General features: G+C 37.8%; 1 protein-coding gene across 3 annotated transcripts in view; it reads left to right on the forward strand.

Annotated features, from left to right (window-relative positions):
- The window catches only part of WAPL (WAPL cohesin release factor), a 73,122-nt gene extending 62,685 nt beyond the window's left edge, over positions 1 to 10,437 (forward strand). For all 3 annotated transcript variants that reach the window (XM_062580210.1, XM_062580208.1, XM_062580209.1), the window contains 8 exons: positions 1,085 to 1,161; positions 2,324 to 2,499; positions 2,810 to 2,925; positions 3,885 to 4,046; positions 5,295 to 5,502; positions 6,411 to 6,499; positions 7,537 to 7,632; positions 8,010 to 10,437. In XM_062580210.1, the coding sequence (XP_062436194.1) occupies positions 1,085 to 1,161; positions 2,324 to 2,499; positions 2,810 to 2,925; positions 3,885 to 4,046; positions 5,295 to 5,502; positions 6,411 to 6,499; positions 7,537 to 7,632; positions 8,010 to 8,075 (990 nt within the window). In that variant the 3' untranslated portion in view covers positions 8,076 to 10,437. The remainder of the gene's footprint in view (positions 1 to 1,084; positions 1,162 to 2,323; positions 2,500 to 2,809; positions 2,926 to 3,884; positions 4,047 to 5,294; positions 5,503 to 6,410; positions 6,500 to 7,536; positions 7,633 to 8,009) is intronic.
- The last annotated feature ends 6,547 nt before the right edge of the window (positions 10,438 to 16,984 follow it).

A 16,984-nucleotide genomic window follows, 5' to 3' on the forward strand; every position in this document is an offset into this window, starting at 1 on the left:
CGTGGAGCTTAGCTGAAGGTAACTGTGAGCATATGTTTGTTTACAGTGCCCAAGTTTCATATTTGTTATCGATATTATTATTTTTTGTACTGCGATATTATAAGCAGGCAGAAAAATATTGTCATGTTTTAGCAATAGTACTTTGCACATCAAAAAGTGATGTTCAGGTTTGCAGTTCAGGTCAGTGAATCTCGATGGTGATACCTTAAGCCTGAATCAGAAGACGAGAGCTACAGCTCTAACTTGTTTCCTCCTGTAAAATAGGAGGACAAACTAAAGATACTGTAAAAGTAAGCTAGAAACTGGGAAAGAGTGAACAATTGCTCATGTAGTAATGCAAAGGTGGCCACCTAAAAATGATGAGACCTGGTGCTTTACTTGTCTTCTGCAAAGCTAGAAGAAAAACTTTCAAATTCTATTTCTGCTTTTATATTTGAAGATGTTTGTTCCTTGTAGAGAATGGGGCTGCCATGCAGCAGCTTAAACTGGGGGTTATATTGGGGCAGAATATCCCAATTTGAACTTGAGAATGGATTGTGATATAGTAACATCTGTAGAAACTTGCAAGTGAAGATTAAAAAAAAAAAGCCAAAATTTAAAAGGATGTTGTTTTATTTCTGAAAATTTATTCTGAATTCCCTCGGTAGGAAAAACTTTTATGGTTGGATATATAATGAGCTCTCAGAAATGGAGCTAATATCAGGTCTTAAAAATAACATGGAAGAAAACTATATAATATTGTTATTTTGTATATATTTATGTGTACATACTTACCCGGTCATCTGGGACTCCATAGTGCCAGGATATAGATGGAGGGTTCTGCTGTAACAGAACATTCTGCTCCATAATTTCTGGTTTTACTGTATCAAGGGAGCCTATTTTATCCTCAGTGCCACAATGTTGTGGGGCTGGTTACAAAGTGCAAACTTCAAGGAAATGTTGGTACAGTGATAAGGGAAAGCTTGCACTGGATAATAAACAAGAAATGTGAAAGTGAATAAAGAGAGAATTGGGAAAAAATACTGCCTTTCTTCCAAGGGAAAAAAGTCCTGTTCATAATACTACTTTTTCTTCCCCTTTCTAGGTAACTGTGCATAATCCAGAAAATCAAAGCTATCTGATAGCATACAAAGACTCACAACTCATAGTCTCCTCAGCCAAGTAAGTTGTAACAAAAGGACTTTTTTTGCATAATGCTGTACCTAATATGCCAAAAATAAACCAGAAAATGTTGTCATATTAGGAGGTTCGTGGGGGAAAAAAAGGTAACTGTGACTGTTGCTTTTCGTGAAGTAATGATAAAGGTGTTTTAGATGAAGTATTGGTAATTGCCTGAGCACTAACATGTAGTATTGCCATTATTGGTACTGAAAATGTTGCAAGATGTGGATTCAGCTCCTTCAGTACCAAGGTAAGATGAATACAGAAGAGGACATTCTGGAAGATAATTGTATTTATCATGTTTTCAGTATGCTTAGGTGTTTACTGAAGCGAAGCCAATGAAGAATTGATAGTTGGTGTAACTAAGAATTAGAACACTGAAATAGCATTCTGTACTGTTTTCCCTTGTATGAACACCTCTAAGTTGTTTATGCATCTGAGTGAGTTCTTAGTTGAGTGGCAGAGATTGCATCCCTCTTGCACTGCTCACATGGTTTATAAAAGAGCAAATTAATGTGAAAATTTGACTCTGCACACCTCACTGCAAACAAAATTTCATGGTTGTAGATTAGATATTTTGAGTGTTTTTTAAGAATGTGTTCAATATGCTGTTTAGACCAATATATATTTTTTACGTCTGCTTCTTCAGCTTTGTTCTTCACTAGAAGCATGCCTGTGGTCCAGTACTGTTAAAAGCTGAAGTTTATATCCTGCTGAAAAATCGTGTCATTTTATTTACTACAAAACTTAGAGAACTCTGAGAACAGGACAAGAGAGTATTTAGATAATACTGCCAGAACAGTGTGGTGCCTTGGTGGTCAGAGGATATAAGAGGCTGGATTTGTAGAGGTGGTATCTCTTTATAGACCTCACAATGTAGTTAGAAAGAAAAATGAGTTTTTGGTCTTGAAATCTCAAACTGATAAAACTCTTAAGCCTCAAAGCTTTTTTTTGTTTGTTTGTTCACAATTTCCATTAGCCTCATGAAAGATTTTATATGTGATATTTTTATCATCTGTCCCTACCAGCTGGGCATGTTAAACTTATATTAGAAAAATTCTGCACAAATTCTTTTTTTACAGTTTTCCTGATGAGGCATGTGTAAGGGTAGAGTATCTTACATGTTGTCCAGGTAATTTTGTTTTGTGTTTTCTATCTTCAGAGCTTTGCAGCATTGTGAGGAGTTAATCCAGCGATATAATCGTGCTGAAGACAGTATCTGTTTACCCGACAATAAGCCTCTGCCTCACCAGAATGTAACTAACCATGTGGGTAAAGCAGTGGAAGACTGTATGAGGGCCATCATTGGTGTCTTGCTCAACTTAACAAATGATAATGGTAAAGTGAAAAATATTAATGTACCTTGTACTGCAATATCAAATAATATGTTAATATAAATCCTTTTCCCACCAACAATTATTTTCCCCTGTATAATGCTATAAAGCAGTTTTGTGTGGTAGATGCTTGCATTGCAGTAATCAGTACTTTGTTTTGGGGAACTGGATGAGTAATGGCAAGTATTAACAAGATACGTGTTTTGACCAGAGGGTTCAGAGAGTCTTTAAGACCAAAAAGTTTTATCAATGTATTTACAATTATAAAGATGAATGTTTCTAAAACTGCACTTTCTAACTTCTCTTGTTTATAGAATGGGGTAGTACAAAAACAGGTGAACAAGATGGTCTGATTGGCACAGCTATGAATTGTGTGCTTCAGGTTCCAAAGTTCCTACCTCAAGAACAGAGATTTGATATTCGGGTGCTGGTAAGATACTATCTTCACTATAACATAAGATGATTTGTGCCTTCTAGTACATATTTAACTACTACAGTTCCTAATTAAGGATCAGACTGTACAGTTTTTACTGACCTTATTCTTAGAGAAGTACTTTGAGCAGGTTTCTCTAAGGTCCAAGGAGAAACTGCTGAAACATTTGCTGATTCTAAACTCTGAGGATTTTCACAGGTCATATGTGGCAGAATTCTGAGAGTAAATCAGACTATTTAACAGCATAAGCCCGCCTCTGTTGAAGGGTTATGCATGATGCAATAAAGCTTTTAAAGATAGCAGGTCATCATCTGCTTGGAATATATGTGTGCACCTAAGAGCTATTAAAAAATTACAGTACAGTGTGAAAATACAGTATCATATGGGAAACCGGCGAAGTAAGTACTAGCTGATTAAAAACTGTTTGGTGGGAAAAGTCCAGTTAGATGAATGAAGAGACTTAGTAAACAAGTCTGTAAATTGTGTTGTTTATAACAGTCTTACATTTTAGAGATAAAGTGGATGTTATTGTTTAGGATAGGCCTTGTCAAATATATCTGTTTTCTCTCTCAGCACGTGTAAGGTGGACCTGTATGGTCTAAGTAGCAACAATAAAGGTGTATATTCAAAAGGTCTTTCAAGAATGTAAGCTGAAAGCCTGGTACCTGAATGACTAGTCTATAACTAAGATCTCATCTTTAAAAACAGTGAGAATGTCTCTGTTTTCAGAATCAGAAAAGTCTCGAAATTGTATGCAGACATCTGTTTTGCCTCGTATTTCTTTAAATCCTGAACACAGTTTATCAAACCCTTTCCTAAGGGTGTGTTAGCAAGCATTTACATATCACCAGAAAGACAAGATCTAAAGCTGATAGATGTAGAGATGTATTCACTAAATTACTGCTTTTTTTTTTTTTTAATGTGTGTAATCCTCTTTGATTCTCCAATTCTTGCAGGGATTGGGTCTGCTGATCAATCTAGTAGAATATAGTGCTCGGAATAGGCACTGTCTTGTCAATATGGAAACATCGTGTTCTTTTGACTCATTCTGTACGGGAGAAGGAGATGATAGCCTAAAGATAACTGGACAGATTGATGCTGTTCAGGCTTTAGTGCAGGTAAGAAATGAATCAAATGCGCTTTTCCTGTAGTAGTTACCGTTTTCATTTTCAGACTTTGAAGGAGAAAGGGAGAGCTCAGCAATGAGGACTTCTTGTAAGACTTTTCTGTTCAGTGTTTTGAGACTGTGATACAGCCTTGTAGAGGAAGGGGGGGTGCCTCACAACTTTGGCTTTTACAGCACTGTCTATTACAGAAGCAACTCTCCTGGTAAAAGACAGTGGTATCATTATTACAGCCATCCAAAGACTTCTTTCATCCTCCATAAAGCTTTCTTGTTCCTATACAGTTTATTTCTACAGTTGTTTAAACCAGCTGTAAAAGCTGCAAGTTACACTTATCTTACCTACTTTGCTTCCATGAATTTTTTAAAGTACTATCTTTATGTGAATTTAAGAAATCTATTTTTAAAAACTGATACGGCATGCTTTATAAAGCAGTAAGATACGAATATTGAGCATATGGATGTGAAACGGTGTTTTTAAGTATTGTATTGACTAACTTCTTAGAGAATAAATACACCTATAATTTTGGCAAGTGAGCTCCAACATTCAAACTAAAATAAAAGTTTCCGGTAGGATTTTAATGTAACCTCCTTTTTATTTTGATGGGGAATTATGAGCACTTTCAGCAATACCTCCATTTAATTCTGTAGAATAACTGTGCAACAGCAGACAAAAAATCAACAATCAAAATATTAGTAAAGCAGCTCTGCAAAATAATATTTAAACTATGTACTGTGTGGTTCAGGAATTAATTCATAAGATGCGAGTGTACAATATGAGATTGTTGCTGAGGTTACATCCTTGATGAGTAATATTAAATTACACTTCTCAATTTTTGCTTTTTACTTATCATGGAGAAAAGCTGAGAGAGCAAATGGGTAACTAGCATGAAAAGAAAGTGGAGATTGGTAGAGAACAAATTTTTCGAAAAATATGGCAATTTTTTTCATTCTTTCAGCTGGGTCTCCAAGAAAATGATTTTACATTTATTGTGCCCAAGATGAGCCTGCCAGTTGGCTCACTGGAGAGGGAGGGAGGCCTTGTCTATGGAGCACAGCATCAGTGTTGTGATAAATTATATTATCCTTTCCTTGAAGTAGAAAATGCTCCTGTGAAGAAGCGTATTGAGAACTAGAACTACATTAAGGGGTCGGTTGTGATGGGGAAGTAAACTTTCAAATATAATTCAGTGTGTTCTGCGTTTGGTTTATAATAGAAATTCTCCTGAAACTTTTCCATTAGCTATTTCTTGAGCGTGAGCGAGCAGCACAGCTGGCAGAGAGCCAGACAGATGAATTGATTAAAGAAGCTCCTGCTGCTCAGCATGATAAAAGTGGGGAATGGCAAGAGACAAGTGGGGAGATACAGTGGGTCTCCACAGAAAAGCCAGATAGTGCTGAAGAGAAAGATAAGAAGGAAGAAGATGATGAAGAACTTGATCTTAATAAAGGTATGTTGTCTGGATTGGTGAGAAAAAGCAACTCTTAATTGCATAAATTGCCACCTTATCCTCTACTTCCCATCTACGTGCAGTCTCTTGGGCTGAAATTTCCTCAGCATAGTCTCCCAGGTGAACCTGTTACAGATCATAAATGGAAGCACTGCAGAGCTGAAGTGCAAGAAGTAATGCTGCTTTTTTCTTCTTTTTTTTTGACCTTTGTTTTAAAAACAGTACTATGTCTTGGTTCCTTCTAAAAATCCTTATTTTTAGGGTCATTCTGTGTAAGAAATACACTGAAATGAATAGGTGTTAGGCAATTTGCATGTTCTTATGAATCAGTCTTTGAAGGTTACCTGCCTTTAATTTTGTTTTCCAGTGTCCTGTGACTTGCTCTCGTTTCATGTACAATTTAGTTGTTGTCTCCCCTCTCTGACATACTTACATATATTCTGCTTCTGTCTTCAGTCCCCATCTTTTTTTTGTCTCTTCATATTTCTCACTCTGCTTGTATATCAGGTATCTGTTTAGTGCCTTAGTGTGCAGCATTTGTGGTAGTTTTTCAGGAATTTGGGTACCTCTAAGCTGAGTATGTTGTTTGTCTCTGAAGAATAGAGTTGGTCAGAAATGCAAGTCCCTCTCATCTAACTGTTTCATGTTTTACTCTTCTAATAGTAGATGTAGTATCTTACTTTCTCCAGCCTTGCTTGTATGTTTCTTCAGATCCCTTTTGTGCATTTCCTTCCTCCCTTTTGTAGCTCTGTCAGTTGGTGTCTGTAGCTATTTGTGGTTTGCCCCAAAATAGTCATTAGTGCCATATCTGTTACCATTGGTACAGTAAAAGATACCAGCTGTGTTTGAAACTGCTTAGAGGATTCAATACACTCAGTTGGGAGCTTGTTTGTTTTTTCTTTTTACAGCTCTTCAGCATGCTGGGAAGCACATGGAGGACTGCATTGTGGCCTCGTACACAGCATTGCTTCTAGGCTGTCTCTGCCAAGAAAGTCCAGTAAGGGAATAAGTTGATAATTCACTCATAACTAGAGAATTTTTTTTTTGTGAAGTAATAATAATTTGCATTTTTGAAATGGATTTATTAAATTAGGGTTCTATGTGAGTTGCTACATTGTTGCTCTGTATGTAGTTCTCTGGAAAGTTTTCAGAAGTATTCCATACCAACCAAACCTTCTGAACATCAATATGTTAATCAAAAAAAAAGACCCTTGGAATTGAAATTTTAACCTCTTGTGCCTTCTCCCCCTTTGAGTCTTAGCTTACAGGTGAACTTACTCTGGAAAGCCAAAAGAAAATTAGCTTGCCTGTTTGCTAGCCATAAAAACTTGATGCATTTTTCAGTAGTTTCAGTGAGCAAGTTAACATTTAGGCACTTTGTTTTTTCATCATAGTCTGTTTTAATTTTTTCCATTGAAGTTGTACACATTAGTTGAGGATCACTGACTCAGATTGGAAAACATAATAGAAAGCTGAAGTTTAAATTTAAAAATGCAGAGCTCTGGCAATTGAAAACTTCTCATACCCTCCTTTCAAATATACTCAAATGAAAGTGAGTTTCAGACTTGTTTGGACTTACTGTAAAGGCAGAAGTGATCTTCAGCATACTGATCTGTAGCTTTTAACTGATTACATCTGTGTCATTTTTAGTCTTTGGAATAATATTAGGAGTAAGTTCAATAATGCTGAACCCTTAACAGTTATAAAGGGAGATTCTGTCCATGTCAGGAGGATAACTGTGAGGAGAAGGGGTTGTTTTGTGAGTGGTTCTTGATTACGTTGCGGGCCCTGGGAGGTCTGATAGTGGGTAATGATCTTTAATGAAAAAAGTTGTAGTAATTGCTGTTCCCTAGAAATAAACACCATAAAGGAAGGAATTTTGTTTGGAAGAGACTTACAGAAATGGCAGCAACAAGCAGTTGTAGTGCTAAGAGTGTATTTATTATGTCTTACTGCATCCTTCATCCAGAGTAAGATAGTTGTTGGTGTTAGAAAAATGTTTCCTAGATTAAAACAGATTGTTTTATTTCTCAGATCAATGTGACTACTGTGAGGGAATATTTACCTGAAGGGGACTTCTCGATAATGACTGAAATGCTCAAAAAATTTCTCAGTTTTATGAATCTTACTGTAAGTAATACGTATTTGAAATATTGCAGAATGTAGCTATTTTTGCAGTTGTTTTCTGTTAATAGCCTTTTTTTTTTAAGAAGCTTTTATTGTTTTTCAGCTATATCTTTAGAAGAGCACAGGATGATTATCTGTTTCTAAATATTGAATTATATTTTCCTGTCATTGTATAGTAGTAAATGGACAGAAGCTACTTTCTTTTCATTTGAATATGACTGGTCAGGAAAATATTTCGAATCTTCTGCCTGAAGCTGATTGTTTTTGCTGAAATATAATTCTAAATACTGAAAAATCTGAAGTGAACCTAGCTGTTAAACATTTTAAAGAGATATTACAAATGCTTTTTTGTTACTTCTGTTTTCTATTACATTTTCCAGTGTGCTGTTGGAACAACAGGCCAGAAATCTATCTCTAGGGTGATTGAATACTTGGAACACTGCTAGATACTTAACTTCCGCTGCAGGCACTCTAATGCTGGAGCTACCCTTAGACAAAGGAAGAAGTCATGAAAGAAGTCCTTGAAGGATATACCAAGAGCATTCATCTGTGTCATTCGTGTTTGGATTTTTAAGGCTACCTGGTCTCTTAACCATGCATTCAGCGTTTTCTAAAAGACAGTTACTACATCAATCTGCAACTATCAAAAATGAGGGGAAAAAGGTTTGAGGAAAATAAAGAAACCATGCTGTTTATGATGCAGTGCAGTATTTAAATATTTTTGGCAGGGTTTACCCTCCCTATCTTTTTTTTTTCTTGCTTTGTTGATGACAAGTTTCAAGGGGAAAAACTTGCTGCTGATAGTGCAACTGCTGTTTACTGTTGAGCCACTGTTTCATGCCAGCCAGGTGCAAAGGCAGCTTAGCTACTGAGGTATCAAACAAATGTTCTAATAAAGAAGTTCTGGACAGCAGCACCGCTCCTATTTGAGTTTAATTTGCTCTTGCTTTTTATTACTAGATTATTCCAAAATCATAAAATATAAATTTTTAAATACTTTTGTGATTTTAACTACTGTCTATATTTAAAATTTGTTGGAATCCAAAGAGGCGAGGATTGGATAGTTTATTTTTTATACTGTTTTGATTGAAATTAGGTTGTCGAACTATTTCTCAGTTCTAAAACTGTCATGGCCCATATATTGTAAGCTGATAGACCATAACACTTTGTAGTTCCAAGAGGCATGCAAACCCATGAACACATAAAGCCATTTGAGGGTTCACAAAAGAAATAGTTACTGTAAAAAGTTGTGCCCTGTTTTAAAGGAAAAAAAAGGAAAAAGAAAAAAAAAATCAATCCCAGAGTAGTTTACACTTCTAATAAGCAAAAACTTTGAAATGTTGTTTTAATTTGTTTCAAGGAAGCACTCAAGATGTATTTTATAATGCTCAATGCAAAGAATTTGGATGTTTTAGGGGGAAGAATTTTAAAGAAGCTAAAACACCAATGGGGATTAATGTTTCCAGCTGACATAATCTTTCTATTTCATTCTTCTGTAGTATGACAGAGTTTAAATGCATACAACACAAAGCCTTAAACTGCTGATATAGCTAAGATTTTGTTCAGTCTGAGGTCTAGTTCACAGCGAAGCATTGTGTTTGAAGACTTAAGTGGAACAAAGAATCCCAGAAAACCTGATTTTTTTTTTAAATGCTTATTTTTCTTGCACTCATTATTCAGACCAACAGAATTGGTAATTATTTTTATTAAGCTGGTCTTGAATATTTGCAGACTGTTCTGAGATCTGCTTCATCAACACTTTTAAAATACCTGTATAGGTAGTTACATCATGTTATTCCATTGAATTTGTAAAACTTGAAGCCATAAAAATATTAGTTCTATGTATAATGAGGGGGAAATAACAGGAAATCTAACCTGCTTTTAGATCTTGTTATCTCCGTGTATAAAGTTACAAACTTGTGCTTTTGTATCAGTGCCAGCTGTAAATTTTTTACATACAGTGGCTGCCTTCTATGTCTTCCTATTTTTGATAATGCAGATTGTTGGGAATTCTGTAAGGAAGTAACTGATTAGCAGCAAAAATCCTATGTTGGTCATAACTTTTTTGCATTTTCTCTCATCACCTTCTAAAAAGTTAGTGTACCAGTGTAACTTAGAAAAGTTTTTCAGGTCAATTTCCCTTTTGTTTAAAAAAAGCCTAATTACTGAGAGAGAAAAGCTGTATGTAAAAGGTCTGTATCAGGAGAAAATTACTGAATATTTTGTGCATCTAGTCTTTTGTTTTTTGAGGTTTTCATTTCTGGTGGGATTTCAAAATGATTATATAGTTTTCCACGGAGAGATGGCAATAGAAGATAAATAGTGATGCAGTGATGGGGGAAAGCAGGGACAGCTGCCTTTCTTTGTTACACTGGTAATTGGAAATTGATTTACCTCAGTGTTTAACAGTTTTTTTAATGTAATTAATTGTCAAGCACTGACAAATGCAGATTCTTTTTTTTTTTGAGGGTGGGGGGAGAAATCACCCTGTGAACTGCAGTGCGTTTTTGTGTGTTACTCTCAAATAACTCTGCATTAAAGGGTACTTGAGGCCAACTTGCAAATTAAAGTTTTAAAGTAACTTTTTTTCCATTGTAAATATTTGTGTAAATACTCTCAATTGGAAATTAGAACAGTAGAGTACTTTTCTGAATCCAATCCTATTTTTATTTTATACAGTATTTCTCAGCTGTGATCTTTGGAGCAAAAGCCAACGGCAGGAAAAATAGTTTGTACCAGTTTCATGAAGTATGTCTTTGGGTTTTTGTAAATAATTTTAACTCAAATAAAATTGCTACTTTCAATACATACCTTGTCTTTTAAAATGTAATAAAACACCCCCCTTAGTGACTGCAGGAATAAGGCAGTGTGAGGTAAATTGTCAAAAGGGAGGGAAGAGAGAGGAGGCGGAGAAAGAAAAAGAAGCAGGAGCAGCCTGATGGGCTTGCTCCACTTGTGCGTTGACATGTTGGCGCCCAAGCAATCAGTTCCTGGACCCCCAGGCAATGGTTAACCGAACCAGCTGGGCCTTGAAATGTTCTGGAAAAGATGCACCGAGTCTTTTGATGCATTTTTGGAGTTTGTCACACAAGGTGCTATCTATTGCTCCTTCAGTTTGTGGAGGAGCATATAACAGCTCCGAAGAATTAATACGCTGAAGTACAGGGGAAATGGAACAGTTCTTGCTGTGGCAGTCTCTTCCGCATCTTGGAGACTGGTAATGATGTCTTGAGTGAAAAATGTGAAAATTAAAGTCAGTATTGTTGTGTTTATCTATTAATCTGAATGATGCCTGATCAACTAATAATGGAATTTTTCCAAATCCTTTTAGATACAGGTACAAAATACAGGCAGTCATAAGCTGTAGAGCAGGTGGAAAGTGATGCATCATCTCACTGCTACTTTATTAACGAACATCAGCATAATGAAATTTTTATTTCTGTGCTATAAAGGGATGTTGCTGAAATTTGAAATCTGGATCAATATGTTACTAGTGTGTGGCACTGAAGGAGGGAGATGCCAGCTGTACGTAGTCAGATGTTTTCCCAGAAATTCCTAATAGATCCAGTAACACTTCCTCGTGGTTATTTTGTCAGTAGGTGTGTAATAGAGGCATTATATACGGATGCTTTGAGAGGACATCAATACATTTAGATTAATGGGACAATTTTGGAGCTCCTACAGAAGAACTGGGAATCATAGCCCTTAATGTGGGTTATTTCACTTTGGGAGTTCAGACTGCTTTGAAATGCATGGTTTGCCTAATGACAAAGTCTGGCATGCTCCACACAATGCTGATTTATCAAAAGCTTAATGTAGAAGTGGGAGGTAGCGTTGGATAAAATTTCTCCAGCTGGCCTAATGGAACTGTTCTAGGTGCTATCAGCAGATTGAATCTCTCAGAAGAAAGCTGAAGAAAGCAGTGTTCTTGCCTCTGAGCTGTCGGTACCTGTGCCGGGTGTGCGGCTGCCGTAGGAGAGAGTCCTGCTGGGGAGACAGCTTCGCCCTCTGGCTGCTCCTACGAGGACAAGAGAATCGTGGGAATTCTCGTGCCAATTTTAGTATTTTAACACCTTTTTAAACTTCTCTCTACCAGGGTATCTTAAGTTCTTGCTCTTAGCCAGAGAGCCTGAAAATCAGGTACCTCACTGAATTGATTGACAGTGAGATTTTACTTGGTGTCAGGCGTAGTGGAGTGTGTTCCATGTTCCCTCGTTTTTATTCTTTCTGGACATCAAGAACCCCTCCTTTGAATAAGCAGAAGTCAAAGTGGATGTAGTTAGGCTTCCCTGGTAATAGTCTCAGCTATCTGGTGTTTCTGTAAGAGCGCATGTGTTTTCTTTTTCTTTTGTTTTCTCCTTAATATGCTACTTCTGATGGTTAAGCAATTGGTGTATATTTGATTTTTAAAAGATACAGAGGACTCTGAGTTGGTGCCATTCTTCTGTATCAAGTGCTTCCATATAAGGTGGCTCAGTACTTGGTTTTTTGAAGCTAAAGAAATTGGAATTTACCCTGACCTCTGCTAACCAAATGTTTTCAATACCAGGCCAACTTGATTCCTCCTCCTCCTCTGCATAATACTTCAGTTAACCTTTGGGTAAAGAAGACTGTAGGACCTTTCCTGCTGTGTGGAACACAAGCCACGTACATGTTTCTTTTTACCTGCCCTAAAGGTCCCCCCCCACCCTTTAAGGGACTGTATCTTATTTAGACATTTGCAGCATCTGTAGTACAGATCATCTTACTGTAAATAGAAGTGAAACCGTTATAAATAATGCAGCTGCCTGAAGTCCTTATCCAAAGGTGGATTGATTTACTAATGCCTCAAAGATCTTAACTGAGTCTGTGAAAACTGAACTTTATTTGCAGCTGCAAGTTAAGCCTCAGGTTCTCGCGCTTGGTGCGATGTGCCGCTCTGCGACAGCCCGTGCTCTCTGGTGAGCTACGCTGGAGAGAACACCGCAGATCTGCAGGACCGACACGTCCGTTTGTTTCACCTCCCCTCGTCCAAATTGTATCTATGTTTCCTAACTCCCAACTTTTGCTATTATATGATGAACTCTTATTTCATCAGCTTGTAGGAGTGAAGGCCAAAGAATTTCTTGAAACGTGTCAAAAGCTGGGTTTCTAAATAATAGGTGTCCGGACAGTAGCACCTATTTCTCTTTACCCTGCTGTCTCATACTACTTATCTTGTTTGGTTGGTCCAAAGTTTAGTGGAAGATCCATCATTGGATAAATATTAATAGTATGGCAAAATTCTGCAGTGTAAAGTTCAGTAATATGGGAAGGATGACTGGTGCTTCTCGGAGTAAATGAAAACAATAGTAGGAATTTCATTTAGATTTAGCATTTAGCATAGGAATTATTTGACAACTTCCTGTATTACAACAGGGGATGTAGTTTTACCTCTGCCTTTTATTTTTAAAAAGGCAGAGAGGGAATAGTTGTTAACATTACCCTGGAGAGTGAAGCACTAAGTTACCTGCGTTCCCCATCACTGGGTCCTAGGACGACGGTTTGCTGCTGGTCAGGTGAGTGAGTCTGAGTTAGTTCGTCTTTGGTTTTGCTGTTTTCCCGGAACTTTTTAGCTCTGTAATTTTACTTTCTTAGGATTAAACATGTTTTTACCCTTAGAATCACGGAACAAATACACTGAAAAGCAGATGTTTTATTAGAAGAAAGGTTTAAGTCAACGGTGCACCAAAGAGCCCCGTTGAGCTACAGAAGTAATAATCTACTACCTGGGTATATATTTCTGTTAAAGGTCTAAACCAGACTACTTTGAGAGATCCTTAAATTACCTTGTTTTCTTCTTCAGTTTCCCTAATATTTTACCAATCTAATGGAAACCGAAACTTGTGGAAAATTACAAGATCTATGTTGGGGTCGGGGGGGAGGGGGCACTAAACGGAGAGAGAGGAGGAGAAGATACTGGAGAAATAGCTTGCTTATTTTCCAGCCAGTAATTGACCAAAGAAAACGTATTTAACTAGCTTGATGGGAGAAAGGCTCGTCAATATTTGTGATCTATGTCCTACTGACTGTTACTGCTCTTTGGTGTTCTTCTGCGTTGCAGTGTTACGTTGGTAGAAAGCCTGTAGTCTGCAAGAGGACGTTCAAGAAAACCTTGACAGAAGATGTGTCTGTGTGTGTCTACATCTGTGCATATACCCATATGCATACATCTCTCTGTATAATTACTTTGCTTCCCTGCTATTAGCACTACCTAGTAGAACTAAAAAATAAAAATTAAGGTAAAGGATACATCCCCAGAAGATCTGGTGAGAAAGGAAAGAAAGGAGTTGCTGTTAGGTCAAAGAGCTGGCTTCCGAGGTGGTTCAGCACCTGAGAACACACCTCGCTTCTAGGAAGGGGCCCGGAGTTGTACGTAATCTGGTCTTATGGATGCGCTGTTGGCCTGTTGTCCCACACGTTTGGCTTTCTGAGGCGCCTTCCGGGGCAAAAAGAGCTTTAAAATGTCCAGCCTATGTTGTTTTCTGGTCTGCTGTTTTAATTTATGGTCTGTATCTGAATAGAATTTAAATACGAACCGGAAGGAAAAACATTAAGAGATTGCTTGTGTCAGGGCTTTACTCTGAGGCATGAATTCAAAATGTTCAAAAGGTTAATCTTCAGATTACCTAGCCTCAAATTTAAAATAATTTAGTGTAGCATATTATATAAACTGTTATATAACATCTGATACCATTTTGCTGGCTCATATTTTTTTAATTTTTTGCCTTCTAATTTCAACAGGGAAATCAAACGCAAAGCTAGCTTATCCAAATTTAAAATGCTATCGTGTTTGAAATAGAGCGTTATAAACAAATGGAAGTGATGAAGTTAGGCTGCAGTCTCCTTTGCCCTAACATGTTTTTTCTTAAAAAAAAAAAAAAAAAAAAAAAAAAAAAAAAAAAAAGAAAGAAAAAAGAAAAAAGGCAGTACATTTGGTATAAGTTGAATCCTCCTATTGGGAAAGTTAGATGGGAATTTGTGTGCTGTATATATTTACGTATGTCATACATCTGATTTTACTAGAACTTGATCTTGCAAAATAACTATTTATGATAACTTAGATTATGATGAGATTAAGATTTTAAGATAGCTACTTATCTCAGATATTATAATATTTCCTCCCTCCCTTGTTTGGTTAAGTTGTAATGGTTCTTAAAAGTATCATTTCCAATGTGAGTCAAAAACAAGTCACACAGGACTTGGTGTGTCTCTTAAGTATTCCTGTAGAACATCAATTAAAATCACTGGGACAAAATAGTACTCTAGAATGATTTGCTAGTCTATTATACACTCAGTTTAAGACTGTAAATAAAAAAAAGTCATTCTGTAGAGAGTGCTAAATTCATTTTTTATATTCCTCAGAATAAGATATAAATGTATGGCCATCTTCTTGTCATCAGTCTGTGTTAAGAAGTTTATACAAAGTTAAAATATTTTGCAACTGGATTGTAATTGTATTAACAGTTCTGTAATGAGTATTCAGAAGTTCTCAGCAAGAACTGGTTTGTGCTGTTGGCTTAACATACAAAATTCAGTTTGAATGTCTTAAAATCTTCTGAAATCCCTCAGAATGTGCTTTGATTTTCAAACTTTGCTAGCTGGGACCAAATGAAATGGTTCTTGAATCACTCTCTACACAGTCTGACCCTCCTCTTTGAGGATTTTCACTGGCACGGTTTCCAAAATGCTGAATTCAAAGCCAGATGTTAAGTTTAGTCTGTCTTGTGTTACGCTGATGTTCTTTAAAGCCAAGCTCAGCCTATATCTATTTCTGGGAGACACTCAACTTGGCAAATGCTCAGTCCATGCCTAGGACTTGAAGGTCCTCCTAAAGCAATGTTGGTGTGGGATCAAACCTAGCAAAGGCAGGTGTGGGGAGGCCCGTAGAACCAAGCCTGTGCACTTGAGCTCTGCTGAGCAGAGCAATGATGCCAAATCGACCTGAAGAAGCCAGCATCTGGGTAAGGTGCCAGCTGCACATGTTTGCATGGGTATTGTTGAGGGCACTGCTCAAGCTGTTCAGAAAGAAGTGTAAGATGAAGGTACCTGCTCAGGCTGTTGCTGCTGAGCATCAGATTCTGCTAACACCCAACCTCTATTCTGCATTTTCTGGGCCCAGATTTCACTGGAAGCCCCCTGGATACAGATTCATCGTTAGCATCCTTCCAGGGAGAGAAGCGCTCAGCACCACTGGAATATACTCTCTCTCCTAGATCTACTAGATCTAGAAAAAAAAATGTAGTAAGGCGTTGCAAACGATGCACATAAAAGACCTAAAGGAGCTCTGTTGTATGTGCCCAGGCTTTGCTAACTACTTTCTTATGTGAGATTCCACTTAGACGTTGTGAGTGCGCAACTTGACTTCCCGAATAAGAAGGAACCATGTGGTCTCCATGGTGCAGAGTTCACCTCCTTCAAACAGGTTCTTGGGGGTGTGTAAGACAAGGTTATCAGGAAGAGCAGCATTGTTCTGTAGAGTCATACTAATCTGCTTAATTGGTGTTTCCTCAACACCAGTAAATGCCAAATAATTTCAGGATCTTATGGAATTGTTGATGTCTGAGAGATTAGGTGAGAAGTCCAGATTTACAGACTTCTGGAAGAAAATTGTATTTGTGCTAGTGCTGAACCGTGTTGGTTGGCTGTGGTCAGCTGTGACCGACAGCGAGTACGCAGAGTACCTTTAGTTAACCAGCTTTCTCTGGAGATGAAATCAGAGGTGAAGAGAATTGAAAGCCTGAAGAAACTGATGATGCAAGTTGTAACAAACACATCAGAAGCTGGACCGACACTTGGGGCTGTTGTGGTTGCACAGCACTTTCTATTTTGAGGTGTCAAGAATTTCTTACAAAGCATCGTGTGCCACAGAGAGCTCTCAGGGGCTCCGAGTGAGCCAGCAATGAGCCTGCGAATGCCTTTCGCCTCCTGGAAAGGATTCCAGCAGTATCTCAAGCTGTCCAGGATTAAGTTCTTATCTCCCAGCATATTGCAAAGTGTGCCACCTACAGTGGTAGTGCACACACTACTCGGCCTTGAGCAATTCGGCTGCGACACGGGGATCTTGCCGAGACACTGCAAAGGTCGGTGTTCTGCCCTGGGGCTGGCGGTGCGCAGCGTGCACCGGCAAACGTGGTGGCAGGCTCCAGAGCTGCACTGACGCTACTCTACCGAGCCCTTCCCTTGGAAGGGCCAGTGAATCTCTACTGCATCCTCGCTACCTCTTCCCCATCTCTCTTCAGCATTGCCACTTACAGATTTTACAACAGGACTGGCCTCCTTCCTCCACAGAATTGTTTGCGTTGTTCTTCTGCAACAGGAACAAACTCAGCGGAGT

Source organism: Rhea pennata, chromosome 7, assembly GCF_028389875.1.
Source record: "Rhea pennata isolate bPtePen1 chromosome 7, bPtePen1.pri, whole genome shotgun sequence".
Taxonomy (NCBI): domain Eukaryota; kingdom Metazoa; phylum Chordata; class Aves; order Rheiformes; family Rheidae; genus Rhea; species Rhea pennata.